Source organism: Peromyscus californicus, unplaced genomic scaffold (assembly GCF_007827085.1).
Source record: "Peromyscus californicus insignis strain IS unplaced genomic scaffold, ASM782708v3 Scaffold_7__1_contigs__length_154581171, whole genome shotgun sequence".
NCBI lineage: Eukaryota > Metazoa > Chordata > Mammalia > Rodentia > Cricetidae > Peromyscus > Peromyscus californicus.
Window position 1 is genome coordinate 57,240,438 of NW_026294595.1, and position 24,770 is coordinate 57,265,207.

Consider the following 24,770-nt stretch of genomic DNA (forward strand, 5'->3'; position numbering starts at 1 on the left):
AGTCTCAATTTAGTATACCTATCTCAAGCTAGTTCCTACTCATAGGCTTAGTTAGACCTGCTCATCAAGTGAGGATGTGTCAGCAGGTAGATACCCACAGGAAAGTCTCCTTCCACCCTTTTGTACATCTCTTTTATTTCCTGGTTGTCTTCATTTTATCCAAGACTTCAAACTGCTTTCAGGAAATTATTTGACATTTTCTTTAGGAGGTTTGAATTCTATATCTCAATGTATTATTTACCAGGCATGCAAAGTGTATTGTATTTTACCTGTGTAATAAAAATAATGGTTACAATCCAACTTTTACTCTTCCTGGCATTATGTCACATTTAATCCTCATGTCAACCTTCATCTGTATTTCATAAGTGATAAAGCTAAGCACTCTAGATTAAGTAACTTTATTTTAGTTTTGAGTGAAGGATTCTGACTTTGAATGCCTTGCTCCTCTTAAGTCCAGACTCTAAATTCTAATCATTATAATCATAAAGATTGGTTCATATTAACTAAAATAAAATAGTTATGTTTTTGAGATATTAGTCAGAACAATGTCCATCTTTGAAAGTATGCCTCCCAAGGTAGCTCCCTACCCTGTTATTCATGAGGTCAAGGATGCTACTTTGCTTGGCTGTGTTACAACCCAAACAAGAACACGTGGATTCTTTTTAGATCACATGGATTACAACTGTGTAACTTTGAAAAATACTAGCCTCTAGAGATGCATCTGAAAGACTCACAAATTTTGGTATTTACGTATGAAAATATCTTTTATAAAACCTAACAAATGACCAAACCCACTGTGAGATTGTACTATAATCTCCATAAAAGTCATGCTTCTATTTCTATCAGAAATTTTATTTTTCTAACCAAAATCGTCTTTACAGAGAGATTTTTGTTTTGATTTGTTTTAACTGAAACCCTGTAGTCACTCATATTTAGTAGGAAGAAGGATGCGTGCATGTGTGCGTGTGTGCATGCATGCAAGTGTGTGTGCACTAGTTAACTAGCAATTCCTATTTTACCCTGTGTTAACCTTTTCCTTAGACTAGCCAATTTTCAACTATCTCTATTGTACATTCACAGAATTATTTCTTTCTAGAGAGAATTTCCAGATCCAAATTTTCATAAACCAGGAGATCTTAAAATATAAATTAACAAGCAACTAATCGCTGCCTGACTCTTCCTTCTTTTATACAATCTGTTTTACTAGAATTCCTAAGGCAAATAATATGTTAATAACTGCAAACATGTCTCAGAGAGATCCTCAGCTCCCTACTCCATGTCTTACAAAATGCATGGGAAATCACTTGTATGGTTTTGCTCAAAATACCTTAAGTACACATTTCCGGCACAAAATTGAAAGATTATTGAGAGGCGGTCTCAGGTCTAACAGCTGGCACAATGGTAAATGCATAGACATGAGCTTTCCAGGGAAGACGAAATTCCAGTGTGTAGCATTTGATGTTCTCCAGGGCATAATGTTCCATTTCAGCCCAGTTCAAGGCAATAGTATGTTGACAAAAAGGCATAACTGGGAAAAGATGAGAGACAATACTATCCACATACCATGGAATCTAAGCATCTGTGATCAAAATGTCTGTAAAAGTTCGGAAAGTGTGTGTGTGTGTGTGTGTGTGTGTGTGTGTGTGTGTGTGTGTGTGTGTGTCTGTCTGTCTCTGTGTGTCTGTGTGTTGTATATGTATGTACATGTATGTAGGTGGGTCCCTGCACTCACCTAGAAGACAGAAGATATCAGGTATGACTCTCTAGTTCTTTTGACCTTACTCCCTTGAGATAGGCGCCTCACTGAACCTGAAGCTCTCCGTCTTCCCCTGTCAGTAAGCTCCAGATGTTCTCTGTCTCAGCCCCCATCTGGCACTGGGGTTACAGATGATCCAGCTATGTCTGACTTTCTCACATAGGTGCTGGGGATCAGAGCTCAGGTCCTTCTGCTTGGGAGGCAAGTACTCTTATACATTAAGCAATCACTCCAGCCCTTGAAAATACCTAGGAGTCAACTGTAAATAAAGGTATGAGGGTGTGCATTATAGTTAATAACCCATCTCTAGTGTCAAGAAAGCTAGAGCTGCTAACGCACTCTTCAGTGTATTCTCTTGGGTAAGCTATGCAATATTTCTGTGATTCATTGTCCTTATTTTCAAAATGGTAATAACAGAATTTCTATCTCATAGGGCTGCTGTGCTCTTTAAATGAGCTTTAGTGTTCCCATTAGTAAAATGCAGAAAGTAATCACTTTGACTATTGCAAAATATTGTGGAGAGCTAGTAGCCTTTAGAAGATGGTGTAAATTTGAGGCATTATATTATTCTAATGAACATAATGCTGTGGAAGGATTTCAAAAAAGGAGAAGGGCACCAGGGCTAGTTCAGTTTGTGAAGCACTTGCCTAGCGTGCACAGAGCCTTGAGTTTGAAACCCAGCACTACATAAACTAGATATGGAGGTGCAAGCCTATTACCTCGGCACTCAGGAGAGTGAGGCGTGAGGATCAGAAGTTCAAGATCCTATTCAACCATATGGTGAATTTACAGCCAGCTTGAGCTACATGACTAATTAATTAATGTGGCGTTAGAAACTGTTATATTTTGCTGGGGGGAACCAATAAATAAGATAACAGAAGTTAAATTTCTACCATTGTGCTGAGCATTTTACCCTACTAGAGAGTAGTTTTCAAATGTAAATGCATTATAAATGTAACATATATTTAAATGGCTTAGGGATCATGGATACCTAAGCTAGCAAAATAACCATGAAGTCATATTTGCCATGGGAAGGAGATTACCTGTGAATGAGTAAATGTAGCATGTCATCGATCAAGTGACAGTTTGAACATTTAGGCAAATAAGAATTAGCACTTTGCTGCAAGATGTTGTAAAGCTGCAAGATGTTGTAAACCTCCAAAGAATTGTTGAATTTTAAAGTTCTTATGTTTTATAAATAAATGTAATATACAATGTCTTGTCAAAAGCAGATTGAAGAACCCTTAGGCCTGCTCAGTTCAACCAACTTGTGAACAGTAAGTAAACGCACCTAAGAGCAAAAAACTTAGGAAACTCTAAGAGTACCCTTGGCATTTAGTACACACCTGACTCTGTGCCCTTGGAATGACCACCTCCGTCACTTGTCCTCGGTGAACATCACCCAAGCAAACAACTCAGGGAAGATCATAAAGTTAAACAGAACCTGTGATTTCCACCTCTTAATAACTCTAAACCCGAGGAATTACTTTCTATGACCATGGAAGAATCATCTGTGCCAAACAGCCTTCGCTGTGAATCTTTCTCTCAGAACTAAAGGCATTTTAATTGTGGGGCCTATAAAAGTTCAACATGGGATTCTAGACCCCCCAAATTTCTTGATTAGTGAAACAAGTAAAATAAAATCCTATGTGTGGTCTAATCTAATATCCATGAAAGGAGGAGAGAAAAATACAAAATAAAATACTTTAATATAACACCGGAAGAATACATGATATTCAGTAGGGGAATTGAGAACATTGGGACTAAGCTAGACTTTCCTGAATCATTTCTTCACATATTTGACTTTTGAGTCATACTGTAACAGGTAAGCACAAATTTTTATTTCAATTCCTTGAATAAGAGGCTAAGAATCTAAAAACACCTTGCCCAGATCCTGACCATGGATAATAATATGAATTTATTGCCTGTTAAATAACAGTGTGTGTGAAGTCCAGTACACAGAGGCAAAACTCCCATCCCGGATTTAACAGTTCTCACCATCGCCTAAGTCAAGCCTGACCTCGGCCCGGAGGCATGTACACACTCCTTGTCTTCTGCTCACTCTCCTATTACTGGTAGTTCAATGATGAGGTTGGATGAGGAGTTATAGGTTAAGGATCTTAATGGATTGTTTGTGTTACTCTACATAATAAATTCCAAAATTCTGGTTCTTTGATGCTATCATGGACCTTTTATGGGTCCTTCAGAGATAGTTAATTCAAGAGTATACCTTGAACCTTTATTTTCTCAGAAATTATTACTGCCCTGATGGAGTTCCAGCTGTGACTCCCATATGAGCAATCACTGCAGCAGCCTTTCATTTCACCATCGAACATCAATACTCTTTTGGTACACCAAGAAACCTCTCCTAATGCCCCCATTTGTCTTTGACCAGAATTCTGGAAGTGCCTCTGCACATTCTCTTAGCTCTGAATCTCTTTTTCCTGTAACTTTTACATTTTCTGGTGGGAAAAATCAAGAACCTACCTCAGTGTTTTCTGAATACCAGGAGAAACTGCTCAAATCACTTGAGTTTACAAATAGTTGTGAGGGATAAGGAATTTGGCTAAGAGGCACGGTACTATGTTGACAACCCTCTTCAAATAAATCTCCCTGTCCAAGCCTTCTCCAACTGCCCCCTGCGATGCTAGATTTGGGGCATGGGATACTTGACTAAACCTCAGAAGCCCTCCATACACGCTCTGATGAATTCATCTTCTGGGTCTCACTCCCCTCTTCTCGTAATTTTGAAATATGAGATAACAGGAGAAACTCTTATATTAGGGACAACTAGTTTAAGCCTACTTATGTCTCATGCAATTTAAAAGTCTAGAGATGGTGAAGCTGAAGGAGCAAGACATTTATTTTTGTTTAATAAACTTACTGTTTGACCATTGTACTATATTTGGACTAAAGTATAATGTTTTAAAAAGGAATAACATCCCAGTTAACTAGCTATATGAAAATAAACTCTAAATTTTAATAAGATTTTGACTTTTGTTTCATATTAAGAATCGCTAAATTTTGTAGTATAGGAGAGAAGAAGAGGAGGAGAAGAGGAGCAACAGAGAGGAAAGTGGGAGGGGCTAGGGCTCACCGCGTCTCATCGATGTAAACCGCTTCCAGCACAGATGCTGCATATTCGATATTCTTCTTAAGGTCGACAACGTTGACATCGCCTTTCTCCAGCTGCTTCACCAAGCATCTTAGTCTAGTTACAAAAGGGAGACAAAGAGAGGAATAGAATTTTTATAACCAAGTAGAAATGGCTGCATATTAAAACCACGAACTAAGTAAAACAGTTAATTGTCACTACTTCTAGGTCATTAAACAGAGGTATTTTCATTTCTGCATAACTAAAACCAATCTTTCTAATGTAAATAATCATTAGAAAGCTGGGCGGTGGTGGCGCACGCCTTTAATCCCAGCACTCAGGAGGCAGAGGCAGGTGGATATCTGTGAGTTCGAAGCCAGCCTGGGCTACAGAGTGAGTTCCAGGAAAAGGCGCAAAGCTACACAGAGAAACCCTGTCTCAAAAAACAAGAACAAACAAACAAAAAATAATCATTAGAAATGATGTTTACTTCTCAGAACTATTAGGAATGTTCATAAGTAGTGTGAGAACCATATTCAAGGTCTTTTTTTTTTCCCTGAAAATTCATGACAATGTGTTCAAAACACTTTCCTAAGATTTTACTTTTAGGGCTAGAATTTTATCTCTGATCATTCTGCTTCTTCAGACCTTGCCGTGTTATCCTCTGTCAGCACTTTGACTATTGTTCACTGTACAACAAAGGGAGAGTGATAAAAGGCAAAGCCGGCTGCCAGGAGGTGAGCAACTCGGTTCCAGTGTCCCTCTGTCCAGTGTCTCACCCTATGATACTCCTTCTCAGCACAGGCCCACAGCAACGGACTGACATATCGAAACCCAGGAACCAAAAGAAATCTTCCTCACTTAAATCATTTATTTCTATCTGGTATTTGTCACAGTGATAAACATCAATCAACACTAGCATACTGCAATTGTTCTTCAAGGTGAATCTGAGAAAACATTTGCTCTAGGCTTTGTCCACAGGACCATGAGTTCCAATTCTTAGAAGAATTTGAAAGTGTGAAGCTCAATTAAGACAGGTCTAGATCCTAATTAATACTGATTCTAAGATGATTAAGATTAATGTTTTAAGACCTCAAATTTGAAGATAATTGCCATGCAGCAATAGACGTCCAATACAGTGAGATGATAAAAAAAAATGACCTGGATATGAATATGACACTTTGGGGAATGTCTATGAATTAAATTGTAAAGCACATGTTTCTGGAGATGCTTCCCTGAGCTGAACTGGAGCCACATTGCTTGTCTAGATCCACCATCTTTCACTAAGCACAGAGGATCATATGCCCCTTTCTGTACATGCTACAGCTAAGCAAAGTGAAGAGAACTTAGCTATTTCCCTAAATTGTCAGTCAATTTAAGTCCATCTCTGTTGAAAGGAGACAGCAGAACATAACCTACACTTGAGCACCAACTAAAATAGGGTCACTTTGATTTTCAACAGTTTACTTTTGGTAATTTCCAATACCAAGCTTTACAGTATTTGAGAACTGTGCAAAAGGCAGTTGACATTTTTCCACCTGGAGAAACACTTCCTCTACAGAAAATGTCACACCTTTATTAAAACTTCTTGAGGAGCTGTGAATTATTACACTTTCACAACATTAATTTTGTGAAATAAAATACTCGCAGACACATCATAAAATGAATTGTACATAGCAGTAAATGACTTCCACTAGTCAGCACAGCAAAACAAAGCCCAACTTAAGGAAAGTACAGCTCTAACAAGCTATTTAAGAAGGAAATGGCCGGTTGTGATGGTGCAGGCTAGTAGGATTTGCTGAAGGAGGTGGAGGCAGGAGGATCACGAGTTCGAGGCCACCCTGGGCTACACATTTTTAAAACTGGGCGGTGGTGGCACACGCCTTTAATCCCAGCACTCAGGAGGCAGAGGCAGGTGGATATCTGTGAGTTCGAAGCCAGCCTGGGCTACAGAGTGAGTTCCAGGAAAGGCGCAAAGCTACACAGAGAAACACTGTCTCGGGAAAAAAAAAAAAAGAAGGAAATGGTATACCTAGCTTTGAGGCCTTATGAAACACTGAATGTGATGATAATGAAGTTAACGTGTAAAGGATTCTGAAATTTTTGGCCCACAAAATTTAAATTTTGTCAAATTGCCTTTTATTTATGAAAGTACCAGGGATTTTTCACTTCCATTTCTCTGTGCTATATTTAATGTGATAAGTATAAATATTTATCACAGATTATTCTCCTTGTGAGAGTGGTTGAGTCCTGTTTGATTGTAGCTGGCTCTATGAAATATCTTACAAAGAGTAAATTTTCCACATAACGATCGTTAGTGGCTGAAGAGTATTCCAATATATATGTACCATATCTTCCTCATTTATTCATTGAGACAGGACACTGAAATTGTTTTAGTTTTTGGCTCTTATGAGTAGTATTGCAATCAACACAGTACAGAAAGTTACCCATATGTGGGCTTCCTAACTCAGACGCCCGAGTGGTCCCCAGGGACTCACTCTATCAGTACCCGGTTACAGGAAAAGCTGTAGTATATGTACAGTGAGCATGCCGACACATCAGGAACATGAGGAAAGTTTAAAACCAAAAATATTTTCTACCCTAAAAGACTGAAGAACATATGTATTTTGGGATGATTTAGACTCCTTTTTTTCACCTCTTTTGAATATAAGCACAAAATATTTCTTTTATTTATTTTCATTTTTGATACAGGATTTTCCTGTGTAACAGACTGGCCTGGAACTTGAACTCACAGAGATCCACCCACCTCTGTCTCCTGGGTGCTAGATTAAAGGCGTGTGCCACCACCACTGACGTATAAAGTATTTATTACTGAATGAACATGTAAATATGTATATAAGAATATTTATGAATAAATTTTAAAACTATGCTATAAACAGATGCAAAATTGTATTCAAGCCCTCCACTCATTAGAATATTTTGTTGTTGTTGTTTTGGGTTTTTTTTTTGATTTTTCGAGACAGGGTTTCTCTGTGTAGTTTTGCGCCTTTCCTGGAACTCACTTTGTAGACCAGGCTGGCCTCGAACTCACAGAGATCCGCCTGCCTCTGCCTCCCGAGTGCTGGGATTAAAGGCGTGTGCCACCACTATCATTATCATTATCATTATCATTATCATCATTATCATTTATGTTCTGTTTTTTTTTTAACTAGGCTACCAAGTATATCTGGGAAAATACCTATCTCATAAAACCTCTGAAGGTTTATGTCTATACTTAGAAACCAAACCATACTACCTATTCCTTACACACACACACACACACACACACACACACACACACACACACACTGAACTATCTTTTATTTGTTCTGACACTGAGTCACATATATAGCAGACATGTGAAGAGGCAGAAACATGTATCAATAATGAAGTGTTGAGAAAGTGTGTGTGAGAGGAATCACAAGATCATAGGTGAAATGGCAGCAGAAAGGATGCTCCTGGGGGTGGGAAAGCACAAAGGAGAGAGAGGAGGAGGAGGAGGAGAGAAATACAACGTGAACATTTTGTTTGAAAATGCCATAATGAAACCTAATTCTTTGAAAGATAATAAAATGAAAACAAAGACAAATATTGACGCCAATACAACAACAATGACAAAAATGATCAACAAGTCTGTTAAAATATAGCTATTAAAATAAAATCATGAAAATATTATGCTAGTAAATTCAACAGCTCATAAAATGAACCTGGAGAGATACAAACTACTAAATCTCAAGAAGAAATGGATAAAATTGAATGTACGTCAGAATAGCCTTTCCCTAAGAACCAACAGAGCAGTGCTGTAGTTGAAAGAAACTCGATAATGGATGCTAATGCTCACATTACATATGGACACACAAAGGGCAGCATGAAGTCACACTGAACTGTCAGGACAAGAGCTACAGTGCCACTTTCAGGAAGTCCCACCCGCCTGCGAAACTAAAGCAACACAAAGTAACAACAAGGACCCCAAAGCCATTTCAGATACTTTTTTCCATGTTGCCATAGTATTGGTGAATGATGAGTCATGGGCTCTACAGTTCCCTAAAAAAATTTGTAACATTTAAGAAAAGAGAAAAAGGTGGAACCAATGGGTTACTACTGTGCTTTGTGAGGACTACATGCAATAACATCGAATTGTATCCTGGGAATTTAATAAGGGATAGATTTCAGGCACTTTCACAGCCTAAAGAAAAAAAATGTATGTAAGAAGATGGATGCATTCCTTTTTCTGACTGTAATAATTGTATCGCTATGTACTTATACATGTGTGTAAGTAGTGTGTTTTACACCTCAAATGTGTATAATAAAGCAGCATGGCAAATAATATTAGTCTTAAATGCATTTAAATATGATTATAACTTCCATTTGATGGAATGAAATAATCCTATTGACAGTGTAAGTCATCTCTCACTATATGGAAAATTGAGGTTAGGACCCTTACAGATACCCAAATCTATGGCTACTCAAATCCTATATAAGCTAGGGTAGTCTTGTCGTGTATCCTATTCAATGCCTCCTATCGGTGAAAGTTGCCTGTAATCCTTAATGCTGTATACATAGTGTGTAAGTAGATGCTATACCCTATCCTTTAGGGTATAATGACAGAGAGGAAAGCCTGTGCGTGTCCAATTCAGATACAACATTTCCTCATTATTTTCAAAGCACTGGTAGTCAAGAGACATAGGAACCATGAGCACAAAGCACCTGCCCTCAGTGGAGTGGATTTTTTTTAATGTCTATAATTATATCCAACGTTTCCTCTCCTTTAAGAATATGACAAGTTAGTAAAGTATTTATCACTACTTCAAGGGATATTAGTTTATTGTTTCACAGAAATAGGCATTGCATAATTCCCAGCATGTAAAAGAAGAATTCCCTTTTAAGTCCAGAGATAGTTAGAAAAGCCTTCAAGATCCACTCCTTTCTCCTTGGAGACAAAACAAACAAAATAAAAAAAAAACTGTATAACGGTATAATACTAAGACAGACAGAACTAATCATCTACACCTGGTCACTGTTAACAGCTCTGAAACACTATGGTTTAAATAAATATATCCTAAAATCTAAAGCTGTCCTAATGAAGAGCCAGAGACTTTCACCTAATAATGAGTTATTTACTCAAATCAAGGAGACAGGCTAGGAATAGGGAACACTCATTACAGCTGCGCTGGAGAGCAGCTTAACATCTTAAATGTCATTCTCCTGGACGTTAGAGAACTCATTTACCACTCAGCTCAGCTGTACTTTGTTAAATACCTCGATCATTGGTCCCTCCTGTCTCTTTGGCTCTCTATTATGCTCCTTACACTCTGAGCCTGACCTATGGAAAGATACTAAATTGTAAATCAGAAGCACGGAGGATCAGAGGAAGTAGAAGGGAGGGAGAAGAGTTGGAGCTTCATGACACTTGTTCATTCTCCCTGGGAGGGGAGTCTTCCTCCTCCCCTCCGCCCTTTCCTCCCCCTTCTCCCCTCCTTCCTTTCCTTCCCTTCCTCTCTCCCCTCCTCTTTCACTTCCTCTTTTTTTCTTCTCCTCTTCTGCAGAGGAACCTACAGAGTTTCCTCCCCCTTCTCCCCTCCTTCCTTTCCTTCCCTTCCTCTCTCCCCTCCTCTTTCACTTCCTCTTTTTTTCTTCTCCTCTTCTGCAGAGGAACCTACAGAGTTCTCTTTCAGACTCTCTCTCTCCTTTCCCCCCCGTCCCCCATCTTTGTCTGTCTTTCAGTCTCTTAATTATTCCATCTCCTTGCTGTGCTATTCTCCTTTCTCTGAATTTCATTACTTTTCTGTTCCTTGATGCTTCAGGTCTATAGACATCCCTAAGGTGCCATGCCACTAAATCGGAGGGATCACATAACTTTGGATGCATCTGTGAATACTGTATAAGTGTGAAGACCATTAATCACGTCTCACGTTGCCTGTGGTGAATCTGTTTTAGCCTACCACCTACAATACATTGTTACAACATCATTCTTTCCAGGCATGTTTAGGGCAGCCCTGTGAATTCACTGAGAAGACTGGAGTGGCAGGAAGGCTGAGAGAGTTTTCCTTCTCTACTCCATCCCCTGTTGTAGAATTTTATTTTAAGATATGTTACACATGTTTGTGCAGTGGAAAATTTGTTTAATGATGAAAAGATGTGTTGCATTATTTTATGTTGCATTTGTTTAATTCTGTGAAGCTGTCTTGCTCTGCCCGTCTTAAACACCTAATGATTTAATAAAGAGTTGAATGGCCAACAGTGAGGCAGGAGAAAGGATAGGCGGGGCAGGCAGGCAGAAAGAATAAAAGAAGGAGAAATATGGGAGAAAAAGAAAAAAGATCAAGATGACAAGGAGAGGAGGATGCTAGGAGCCACTTACCCAGCCACCCAGCCAGCCACGGAGTAAGAGTGAAAGTAAGATATATAGAAGAAAAGGAAAAAGTCCAGAGGCAAAAGGTAGATGGGATAACTGCAAGCTAAGAAAAGCTGGCAAGAAACCCTGGGCTAAAACCCAAGCTAACCCTGGGCATTTATAATTAAGAATAAGCCTCCCCATGTGTAAGTTATTTGGGAGCTGAGTAGCAGGCCCCCCAAAAGAGCAAAAACAAAGAAAAGCATTTTGGCGCCCAATGCAGGACTAGAGTAAAAGAAAATACAAACAACAATCCCCCTTCCACTGCTTCACAGAAAGAAATATTGACTAGAGAGCTGTTTTCTAGGTTGTCTGTAGTGATTGGCATCTAGCCAATGGCAGTGTTAGAAAGGATAAGAAACCCCATAAAATGCCTGGACTGAGCCACCACCTAGGAAATGCTAGATAATCTAGGAATGCTAGAAATCCACAGGCAAATTGACTCTCTCACATTGGAAGAACCTGATATTGGGAAAGGGTGTTGTTGAGAGGTGCTGATGGAAAAACAAACCAGGAAATTTTTGGTGTATTTTTGAAATCAAACAAAAAGAAAATAGACAAAGGGGGATTTATTATTTAAAATTCAACATGGTAGATAGTTTTAAAAATCTTTATTACTATTCATCACTGAAAATTCACTAATATGACAAAAGATTTGAAGATAGAAACTAACGATAAGGACAAAGAGCACAAGAAGGAAGACAAGAGCAGATTTACCTCACAGCTTTGGAAAATGGTGAGGTGTGTTAGATGACTTGCCAAGGAGTCAAATTGGCCCAACCTAGAATTACCTGGGAAGATAGTCTCAAGAGACCAAGCAATTCTCTAGATGGGTTGGTCTATGAGCATGTCTATGAGGTTTGTTAATGGATGTAATAAGGACCCAGACCACTATAGGTGGCACTATGGCATAGACTGGATCCTGAAGCATGTGATAGTGAAGAACGACAGCTAAAATCACAAAACAGCATGTGGTAGGTAGCTGATAAGAGGAATTCCTTCTTCATAGTTTTGGAGCTCTGGAGGCTGAGTCCTTCAGCATATCCAAGGCTAGCTTCTGCAAATGCAAGACTATCCCTGCTTGCATCCTTCTCCCATTTCTCAGGTAGTATTATATCCTTCTGAGGTCTTTGATGTGGTTGAAGACTAGATACTTACAATTTTCCTTAGTTATGATAAAAGATAAGTTAGATATAAAACCTTAAACTCACAAATATAAGATAGGATATCTTCTTTAATCTTGCCAAATACAAATAGACTAGATATTGTAACTGTAATTCTTGCTCGATAATTGTTTTGTTATATGTAATTTTACTATGTTAAAGTTAAAACCTTCCTTTTTGAAAAAGAAGAAAAGGGGAAGTGCTGTGGATATCGCTCTGTATAAATAAACACTGATTGGCTGGTAGCCAGACAGGAAGTATAGGCGGGACTAACAGAGAGGAGAATTGAGGGAACAGGAAGGTGGAGGACAGGACTCCCTGGAGCTGCTGCCAGGACAAGGAAGATATAAGGCACCAATAAGCCACAAGCCACGTGGCAAAGTATAGATTAATAAAAATGGGCTAAATATAAGAATAAGAGCTAGACAATGATAGGCCTGAGCTAATGGCCAAGCAATTTAAATAATGTAAGCGTCTGTATGTTTATTTTATAAGTGGGCTCCAGGACTGGCGGGACTTGGTGGGACCTGGAGAAAAAAGCTTTCCAGCTATAATCCCTGAGTTTTCTCCCTCTTTTCATGGTACCTCTCCTGGCAGAAAAAGCAAATGAGTTTTTATTAAAAGGCCTCTTTTAGCAAGGCAGATTCCACTTACTAGCATCATGGCCTCAGGTCTACTCACATCCCACAGGCTCCTCCTCCAGATACCATCAACTTAGAAAGTAGGAGGATTAGATGTCACCATCCAAATTTTGGGGGGATAGAAACAAACATAGCAAGTGGTTTGGAACATTTAATTAATGCAAAACCACGTACCAACAAGCTTTAAAAATACCCCAGCAGAGAAGGAAAATCATATAAAAATAGATTTTTTTTTTTTTTAGAGAAACATGCACACAAAAAAATAAAACTACAGAAAGAAAATCAACATGGAATTTTTCCAATTATAATAGTACATAAGAAAGCCCGATAAACAGAAACATTTCCATAATAGTACCCAAAGCATAGAAGTCTTTCTGTTACACTTGACGCTTAGCAAGAAGAAAATTGAGTCTTTTAAAGAAGCTCTTGAAAGCCTAGGCTTTTCCCAGAGATGCAATTCCTAGCATAGGCAGCAATCCAGCACAGCTTGAAGGGAGGGTAGCATTTACTGTGAAGGCTCTTGTGGACAGTACAAAAAAGAAAAAAGCCAATAGCAACAACAAAACTTTTAATTTCTACTTTAGATGATTCTCTCTCTCCTCTCTCCCTCCCTCCCCTCCCCCCCCTCTCTCTCTCTCTCTCCTCTCTCTCTCTTTGTTCTATTATATGGATTTCAAGACAAAATTAACCCACTACTCTTGTTGAATATTACATAATTCTGCCCCCCCCCCCCCCCGCCCCCTGACCTCACTAGCAATGTGGTTTCTACATCTACAGTGCCTCAGGATTGCTGCAAATGATTCTTCCTTCCTGAGGTTCTTTTAAGAGTTTTTTTAGTTTTGTTTGTTTGTTTTGTTTTGTTGACATTGACAACAGTAGGTTTGAAAATGATGTCACTATCAACCTCTGAGTGGCAAATTCTGTGTAGTTTAACAGAAAGAAGGGAAGAGAACACTCTCAAATGATCCAGGCAAGGTTTAACTAGGAAAACAAAGCAGCTCTGCTTATTAAAATCAAGAACTTAATTATCAGAATTGATCCCTGGAGTGACAGGTGACAAGACAACCAGGACCATAAGGAGCCCCCACATTGGTAACTGTGGGGAGTTTCGTCTGTGCAGTGGCTCAGGATGTTCTGGTGCCTGGGCTGTAGGACTCCTCAATGCCATTGGGACAGGCAATCTGCCTTGTCCTTTGACTCCAGTGTTCTTGTTGGGTAAGAGTTTAGGTATTTACCTGTCTGCCCCATTCTACCTTGCCCATGTGATGCCCACAAAACATGCCTTGAAGTTCTCATAGACCTAACTCATTGCATAGCTGACTGGTATGTGATTTCAGCCCCATTCCCAGATTCTGTTATCGCTCCTAGCTGGTTATCAACTACTTCAAATTTACCAGCATCATTTTCTCTACATCTATCAACATTGCCCATGGAAACCATCACATCCCCTAGGTACCAATCAATAATTCTTCATTCTGAAGAGTTCTGTCTTCGAGTTCCTTTTCTCTTGGCCCACTGCTCTCTCGTTCTGGAGTGCAGTGCCCACTCTGAACCTTCCCAGGTCCACATTTTTTGTGGCAGTGAATTGCTCCTTTCTCAGTTTTCCCCTCTCTTGATTTAAAGCTCACATTCTCTGGTACATTCTAACAAAATGTGCAGGGGACACAAATCCTTGTGTCTCTGAATGCTAAAAATATATTATTTTCTTTTCTTTCATTTGATTGATAGCTTGACAGAGTACTGTAAGCTGGGAAGCATTTTCTCTGAAGCTATATAAGCTCAGTTATCCTGTGCTGGGGAGTCTCCCACGTGATTGCTGTGCTCCATTGACAGCTACTGCTTTTCTTCTTGATTATATACCATATCTCAAATGCCATTAAAACATCACTCTCCAATTACTTTTCTTTTGTTCACTTTCATTTTTATAAAGGTCTATCTCTACTATAATTTTAGTTGGATAGGAGGGTTCAGGTTGGAAAGAAAACAGGTATGTGTGACAATTCATTATCTTTATCCAGAAAGAAAAATGTTCATTTCTTGCTCCTTGACCAAGAGTAATAATAATAATAATAATAATAATAATAATAATAATATAATAACAATAATGGTGCCAATAGGCAAAAACAACAAAAAATGTTTTCATGAAGTCTCAACATAACTGAATAAAATATCAATGATCAAACAGTTTATAGCAGCAAATGGACATGGACCACTTGGTACTGAGTAAAACTATAGATTGTTTATCACCATAGCAAGAAAGAATGACAGAGGGGTTTAAGAAGTGAAGAATTACAGCATAATTTAAAGTTCAAGTGTAGTTATCCGGCTTTGAACTGAAGACTCAGTCTTCTTATTTTAAACAGTCCTGTAGCTCTTCAACTTATCTCTCTGACTCACCACAAGACTATGAAAACTAAAGAGCGTGTCCTGCACTCTAGGATGCTTGAGTCATTTTCTTTTGCAGATTTCAGTGTGACTTTTCCTTCTCATCAGTGGCTGCAGTGTTTTTGAAGGTGTGATACTCCCTCGTGTTCTATAATGCTTATGGTGATTTTCCTACTGCAATTTGGTTTTACAATGTCTCCTAGGGAAAAAAAATCATGCTGAAAATGTCATAATGAGTTCTCTACTTAGGGGTATTTAAAAGAAAATGGCTTTTAAAAAAATGACTTAACACAGGCTTGTGGAACAAATGGCTTTGCAATAACTTGAGAGTGATACAATAAAACAACAAAGCAATTCCAAGAAACCAATCTGAATGGTAACCACACAGAAGAGAGGCCAGCCAGAATGTTGATAACCAACCAGGTCTTTGAAAGAACCAGATGTTGAGCACATGCTGCTAAGAAAGGGAAATAACTGCATACTCAGTGAACGTTGTGCTCACCACATGTTTTCACAGCAAGGAAATTAAAGAAATCAGTGGCAGTGACAGATGCTAGGGCAGTGAAACTAACAAAGGTATGCAAGAATTTAAAATTTTCTCTCTCGATGACTGCTTAGGTTAATGAGCCAAAATCTTACTTAGCAACTAGATATTGATGGGAAGGAAAAAAATATTTCAGTGCTTCCAACGAACACTCAATTCAGTTCCCAAAACTATAGCCTTAAAATTTTGAGTTTAATATTAAATATATTTAAGAAATTTTAAGGAAACCCTAAAACGTTGAAGGAAAATCCAAGATACTATTAATATGTAGTTATTCTTCTGAATTGATACACAAGTGTGCATTTATATACAATGTGACAACACCATAATACAACATAGAATAATCAAATCAGAATATCTAGAATTTCTATCTCCTTCGACATTTGTTATTTTTCCATGTTGGGAGCTTTTGAACTCCCCTGTTCTAGTCTTTGTGGAACAAAAATAGTTGTAACCCATTTTGCAACAAAACGTTAGAACTTATCCCTCCTATCTGTACTTCATTACCCATTTTTGAGCATCCTTTATCTTTCCATGTCAAGCTTGTTTTACTTCCTACCATGTCTTTCATGTCTCTCCACACTGCTTCAAACGACCAGAGGTCTGCTTCTTTATTGCTGAATAATCTTTCATGCTTCAGGTGCAGCACGTTTCCTTTATCAACTAATTGACCTCATGGTTGGTTCACTGTCTGGGTTACTGTGAATAGTTCCGCAGTGGGTATAGGAGCACAGGAATTTCTTGGGCAGAAAGACTTTCATTTCCTTTGAAGCATATATAGCAGTGGTATAGATAAGCTGTATTGTATCTCTAGATTTCTGAAGACTCTCCCCTCTGCTGTCCATGTTTATTTTTTACGTTGATGGTGTAAGAGATGTTTTAGTGTATTAGAAACCAGTTTTGACCTTGGCCACATGATGCCCAGGGAACTGCTTAGCTGACTCTGGTGTAACCTCTTCACTTCCCAAATAGCTTGGGGATCTGAATTGAATGTCTGTACTGTGCATTTTCCTACAATTTAGGACCTTTATCAAAGGAATTCTATTTTTCACATAAAGTGGAAAGAGTTAAGTTTTCAGACTGGAACAAAGCCTTTTCTTTAATTTATTAAACTGAATTATTCTGATTTACAGTGAAAAATCTTAGTACAAAAGAAGAGCAAACTTACTGCACTCTACTTAAATGAAAAATTTCAGAACATAGTATGCTAGGCATAGTGGTCCGTGACTGTTATTATAACACTTGGGAGGAGGAGAGGAGGATTAGCATTCAAGGCCATCCTCAGCTATATAGCAAGTTCAAAAGCTATATGAGACCCTGTCTGAGAACAAATCCACACCAAAACAAAGACAAACCCCATACTATTACAAACAAATCCAAACTCCAGACATCTAAACCACAAAAAGACCTTTCTTAATATCTTGTATTTGTTTAAATAGTGTTATTGTAGCTCATTGTCTTCAGATGTAGATCTAAATTTTTATTCTGTTCCTTCACAATACCATGTTAGTAATAAAGTTGGCATTAACTGTTCTTGCAAACTTTTGACATGCCAGCCACTGTACAGAAATACTTTGCAATTCTGGTATAATATTAATAAATCACACATTCCTCTGAAACAAAACTCTTCAGGTTCCCTTTGTCTTCAGAGATTTAAGTAGAAAATTTTCCAGCCTAGCTACACCTGGAAGACTTTGAAAACTTACTGGTGAACCTTGAAAAGTCAGATGACATCTTTCCTCCTTTAGCAATTCCGCTTTACCTATTGGTGCATAATCAGCTCTCTTGTGTGAGTGCTCTCTGGGCCACATATAGCTGGGTTTGCACAGGCCACAGTGTGCTGCGGTTACATATCTACAGGGTTGACAGGCCTCTGAATTTTGAGCACTTTGAAGTCCTAAATTGTCATTATTTATCTCTGTGGCTATCAATCTTAAACTTTTAATTGACAAAACATGCCAACTCACTCCAGGGAGATTGGGCATTAATAGAAAGTGTTTACTTCAGATTATGATTCGATGATAGTTTAAAACATAGCTTGTGTGGTGTAGAAAATGGTGACCAAAAAGCCGTAAGGAAGCATCTCACAATAACACAAGTGCAGAAAGCTGACAACCCTCGAGAAAAACAGTACTGGGTTTGAGGGGCGCTGTGTCGCGCTTCTGACATAATGATTACTTGTCTATTCATAGTATTTAAATTCTGACATTTAGGAGATTTTTTTTCTTAAATTCTCTCTTAATCATATTTTGTGCCTGAGGTTTGACACACAAATATATTCATTGGGTTAATTTTCCCCAGATATTCTTTGGAGTCACTGGACATGAAACAAGTTCTCAGAAGCATGGCTAATGCTTACAGTTCCAAAGACAACAGATCTCAGGAGTGCAGAGATGACTCAGTGAGTCAAAGTACTTGCTGCTCAAGCAGGAAGTCCTGAGTTTGAATTCCAGCACCTACATAATAAGCCAGGAACTGCTGCATGCACTTGGTAACCCCATCACTGGCAGAATAAAGCAGAAAGAGTAATAGAGAACGTCCTCTGATGTTCTCATGTGGCCTCTCCACCTACACACCACACACACACCATATGCATACACCAGCCCCCCCCCACATATGTTATAGGTATATATGACACATATGCACAGACATATGCTACATATATACAGCACACACAGACTCATAAAATTACATATTTATGTTAACAGTAATATTCATAATAATCTGAAAACATTCATTTAGTGCTGAATATCTGTATAATGAGGTAAGAAGCTGTTTTTCAAATGTTCAAATATTGGAAGTGCTTCCCATGTGTAGGTAGCTTCATAAATATCACCTGTAAATACTTTGGAGATATTTTTTCTTTAGTTACTTGTGCTGACCTCTACTTCATGCTTAAATTTGCAAAAGTTGAACATCTAAAGCCCTTAATGTCTATAGATCTTATTCATTTTTATATTTTTAAAAAATTGCTTTACTAGTATTTTATGTGTCTGTATATTTATATTAGAATATTTTACTTTTTTATAGTGCTGGGAATAAATATACTAAATGAGCACTCTACTGAACTTTGCTTACTCAATATTCAAAGTGCATACTCATAGTGTGCTCAGAGTCTTATCAACACCTATGTATTACTGGTAAAGTATAAATGTGCCAAGTATGGGCAGCACTAATTGGAACCAGTGAGTTATCAAAAATTAAAAATGAAGTTAGGAGTGGGACATGGAAAAGTTGAAGAAAGAAAATGGGGAGTATATATGATCCTATTTCGTTGTATACATTATGGAGGCCCACAACGGTTTCCTAGTGAGATATGAGCTTGCTTTACCCAGCAGGGCTGCATTAGAGGATTGCTAGACCACCTGTGTGGCTATCAGGTGACTGGAAGGGTCTGCACTTGGCTGTGCTGGGGGAGGTCTTTGCTCTATCCCTTGGCATTCCTATAAAAGGCCCTTTAGACAATACAGAAAGAACCAGCTGATAATGATCCAGGCCCTTCCTAGGCTATCCTGTGTTTCTATATGTTTTTCTCTCTTCTACCCTTCTATTTAAATATTTCTCACTCCTCCCTCCTCAAGAGTACCCTGGGGAAATAGTGGGAGTGGGCCACCCACAGACAAATGGGTAGGCTTCCCATAATACATGTCTGAAAGAAAAATTATAATTTTAAAATATGACAAGTAAATGATAAATGTATGAATACTATAATACATATCCATGATGGATAAGTGTCACACAGATAAATGATGGATAAGTATCAATCAATACTGTGACACAAATACATGATAGATAAGTGCCAATTAGCTAGAAAGCTACTCATCTGGGCCTGCTAATGAGAGATTTTCTAAATAACTTCAACCGTTGAGAAGTATGTTTGTAGTTTAATTTTTGTTTTCTACCAGAATGAACCACCATTCCTATGCATGGTTATGCTTTAATACAAATGGCATTAATGAGTCACATAGGAAGGGAGTTGTGTCTCTCAGAATACTGTCATATAGTAATTAAGCCTGAAGTCATCTTTATGAGATAAATGTGCTAGAGAGAGATTGATAATATTGCTCACACATTTTGTTTCCAGGAAGTATCCAGAGTCCTTCCCATATAATGCCCTTTAAGCAGCCATATTTAACATCACAGAAACTTATGACTCTTAGTTTTACCATTTGGGCAGAAAGTGAGCACTGATCCAAAGGTACACAGTTCCCAGAGTACCAAGAATGTGCTATGTAGGTTGGACACAAAGTTCTTAAGGCCTACCCCAGTGATTAGATCTATGAATACCCTAACTGTCATCATAGAGCCTTTTTCCAGTTACTGATGGAAGCAGATGCAGAGATCCACGGCCAAACACCAGGCTGAGCTCCAGGAGTCCAAAGAGAAAGAAGAGGGATCCTATGAGCAAGGGCCATCAAGATCATGATGGGGAAACCGACAGAGACAACCAAACCAAACTAGTGGGAACTCATGAAATTTAGACCAACACCTGTGGAGCCTCCACAGGCCTGGACGAGGCCTCTGCATAATTGAGACAATTGTGTAGCTTGATCTGCTTAAGGGCCCACCTGACCCGTAGAATCAGGATCTGTCCCTGTTGCATGGGCAGGCTATTTGGAGCCCACTACCTAGGGTGGGACACCTAGCTAGCCTTGCGGGGGGGGTGGGGGGGGGGGGGGGGGGGGGGGGGGGGGGGGGAGCTTGGACCTGCCCCTACTGAATGTACCAGGCTCTGCTGACTCCCACGGGAGGCCTTAAATTCTTGTAGGCGGGAATAGGGGATGGGTTGCGGGGGCGGGGAGGCTGGAGGGGCAGGAGGAGGGAAGAGGGGGATCTGTCATTGGTATGTAAAATGAATTTAAAATTTTCTTAATTAAAAGAAAGAACTTGTAAAAAAAATAAAAAAGAGACCAATAGATTTCTCTCTTTCTGTATTTGTTATATGATGAGACTAGCTTGAAACTCAGAGATTCACCTGCCTCTGCCTCCTGAGTGCTGAGATTAAAGGCATGCACCACCACACCTAGCCTTAGATTTCTCATTTAAATGATATGAATTGGGAAATAGCAAGAATCAAGAAATTGCTAGTGGCAGATAAAGATGCAAGGCGAATTGGTGCTCCTGAAGGAGTCATAGGAAAACAAAAGCATAAAGGAGCATAGGGCAAGATGTGGCACAGAAGAGTTGTAGCCTGTGAGAGAGAAGGGTGAGTTCAGATCTCAGGGGAGCCCAGTCTTCTGCATAGAACCCCAGGAAACTGCTTGAGCTTCTCTTTTTGCAACCAGAACAGATAAGGCAAAACAATGGGCAATGTTCTCCCCACTTTCTAGATCAAATTACAAGGTACCACTGAATTGAAATCACTCATCTGCTATTGCCTGAACATAAAGCATTTCAGTAGAGGGTGTGACACAAGCCTTTCAAAGTCAGGAGAATACCTCATCACCGCTGCTTTGATGATGAAGGGCTGACAGCACTGTCAGGAGCATTTGACAGAATGCACATTCCCAGGGACCCTCTGAATCATCACTCCAGAGACATGAGCATGGCTCAGTCTCTAAATTCTAAATATCTTGATGGTTTTGTTCCTCTAAAGAACACTGACTCACACACAGCCTGTGGTGATTGAGATTGGTCCCTGGATGAGTTAACTGCAGAGTAACTTCAAGTGTCCCCAGGGTTACAGAAACTATGACCTGGTGCACAGAGCTACCACTGTCTTTGTCTGTTTGTTTTGTTTTGATCTTTTCCATTGGTAAGAAATAAAATCCCACTCACACTGCTTTCTTCTCTTCTCTTCATACCCACCCCTGCACACAATAATATTGGTTTTGAGTATTAAACCCCATTTTATAAGCTCAAAAACTGAATCCTTAAAAATAAAACTTGGTACTTGGACTAGCAACTAAAAGCGTTGTTCATTAAAGTAGACTGAAGTTCCTCTGGTAGCTGCAACTCTTTTTTGTTTGTTTGTTTTTCAAGACAGGGTTTCTCTGCTTAGCCTTAGCTGTCCTGGATCTCACTCTCTAGACCAGACTGGCCTTGAAGTCACCTAGCTCCACCTGCCTCTGCCTCCCAAGTGCTGGATTAAAGGGGTGCGCCACCACCGCCTGGAACATGACTGTCAGAAAAGCCAACAGTCAGAATACCTTTGCTGTGCTAGGTACTGGGAGAGGTCGAGTCAGTTTTCTATTAGGATAGATGGACTACACTCTTTCTAATAGCCACACATCCAAGAGTATATAAACAACACAAATTTGATTTAAAGATGGGAGAATAGAGAAAGAGCTGAATCTGGGAGAAGTTGGGTGATGGGGGTAAATATGATCAAAATCCTCTGTATGCAATTCTCAAAGAGCTAATAAAAAACAAATTTTCTTTTAAAAAAAAGCCCGCGTTTTTTCTACTATTCTTCTATGAACAGAGTGATGCTAGATTCATCACTCGAGGATTCCTTTGGCATTCAGGCTCTGCCATGGTAGCCCTGGTCCCCCCCCCACTTTCAATAGCCAGCCCATGTCTCTCTCTACCTGCTGCTTCCTTTGTGCCAGAGCACTCAGCCTGTCTGTTTTCCTTAATTCCAATGCCACTCTTCACAGAAATATAAAAAAGAAAAAAATCCTAAAATTTACAGAGTATCACAAACAAAGAGTCAAGGTAATCAGGCGGGAACAACACTGGAGGCCTCGTCCCTTCCTTCACACTGTCTGACATAGCTAGAGTCTCACTGTGGTATGAGCACAGCAATGGAGACATTGATCACAATAACAGACGAGATAGTGGACAATTTGCTCATTTGGTTATTGATTTTTGTCAAAGGGCCCAAGAGCACACAATAAGAAAAGGACAATCTTTAAAATAAACGGGACACGTAGACACACACAGCAGAGGACCTCACCTCACACCACTTGGAAACGTCAAATGGAAGACTGAAAGTCAGACTTGACAGCTGGCTTTCAAGTGTTGCTCAGCCGTACAGCATGTGTAAGTCATGCCCATGTCCTGCCTTCCATCCCCAGTACAACCAAAATGAGCAGAAGACTCCCAACATTCCAAGGCTACTCAGGAAAATCCACACAATATTGCTTTGGACAGGACTTTTTTGTTGTTGCTTGTTGGATTAATTTTTTCTTTTGTACATGAGTTAAAAGAACTCACACAATTTAAAAGGGCAAAAAAGACAAATGAGATAATAACCAACTAAATTGTCTCTACATAACAAAAGGGTACAGTGAAGAGAATAGTAGAAATAGCTGATATTAGTAATACAGACAATAATAGAAAAACACTTTATATTCACAGTATGTACAGAACTGGGAAAACAAAAAACAAAACAAAGTAAAATAAGAAAACTTCATAGCAAGAAAACACATAACCTGACTTTCAAAGGGGTAACTGACCCGAACATGCATTTTTCAAATGACATCCAAATTAATCAGCAGATATACAGAAAAAGAAACTCTCAACAAAGCTAACTACAAGGGAAATTAAAATCACAGGGGAAAGCACTTTGTATCTGCTCCAATGGCTATTATCAGACGACCAATGCTAACAAGTATTGGTGAAGGTGTGGGGAAAAGAGAACCCTGTGCAACATTAGTGGGAACATGAATTAGTCCAGGACTGATGGGACACAGTATGGGGGTTCCTCAAAGAGAGTCATTATTTCTGGATATTTAATATTAAAGCATTGAGAAGCATATTGAGAACACAATTCAAAATATAATTTGCACAGGGGAATTTGTTCTTTTTTCCTACGGTAGGTCACACTGAGAAGACTATTCTGCATAAGCTTACTAATTACCGCCTAAGTCAGCACAAATCACAGCCAGCCTGGAACACTGAGGGAGGAATGTCCCATGTAACATGTATAATTCATAAAAGCATGAAAGGTTTTCTTTAAAGACCAATGTTTTCATTTAATCAATTTTGCAACTAATTACTTCTACTTAACTTGAACAAGAGTATATGGGCTTTATGCAAATTATCACTTCTAAACTGCTAAAACATATATTAAATATTGACATGATAAATAAAATATATTGCTATAAATATTTGATTAGTATCATTAAACGCAACTAGAAGTCACTGAAAAATTTTAAAGTAACTCTCCACATCATGTTCAACTATAAATTAACTAAATATTTATGTATATAGCATCCCTTTCCTTTCATTTTTCTACTAGGAAGATTATATAAAATAATATAAAATGGAACAATCTAGAAATTAATAAGAAATTGGATGAACTAATAAAAAGTGAGATTTGGTCAAGCTCAGTTTTAGAGTTTAAAACAGTAACAGTAGTGAAATTTTTTTAAAAATAAGTAGACCTGGTATTTATTTTACTTTTGACTCTGTTATTTTTATTGCTGCTGCTGCTGCTGTTGTTGTGTGTCTATGATGTGTGTGCACATGTCACAGTGCTGCTGAGGAGGTCAGAAGAAACGTGGAGGAGGTGGTTTCTCCTTCCACTTTGGCTTGGTTCTTGGGGTGGAGTTAAGGGCATGAGGCTCCCACAGCAGGCAACTTTCCCTGCTGAACCACTGCTGTTTATTTAAAATACTGAGATCCCTTTGCTATATCTCTGGGTTCTTAGACAAGGTCTAACTCACCATGCAGTCCAATGCTCTGTGCACCACCATTTGCAGATTGTCCTTTTATTTTATGTATTTTTGCCTCTTGCATGAGATATTGCAAAGTTCAGTGTAGGAGATAAATTGTGCTTTGTTTCTATTGAGGTGCTGTTACCTCAGAACAGATAATAACATGGGGCGTGCCATAATTGTAATTCAG

The 24,770-nt window shown here is 38.8% G+C and overlaps 1 protein-coding gene across 7 annotated transcripts in view; it reads right to left on the bottom strand.

Annotated features, from left to right (window-relative positions):
- The window catches only part of Pde1a (phosphodiesterase 1A), a 279,670-nt gene that overhangs the window by 76,837 nt on the left and 178,063 nt on the right, over nt 1-24,770 (bottom strand). For all 7 annotated transcript variants that reach the window (XM_052726280.1, XM_052726274.1, XM_052726276.1 and 4 more), the window contains one exon: nt 4,854-4,967. In XM_052726280.1, the coding sequence (XP_052582240.1) occupies nt 4,854-4,967 (114 nt within the window). The remainder of the gene's footprint in view (nt 1-4,853; nt 4,968-24,770) is intronic.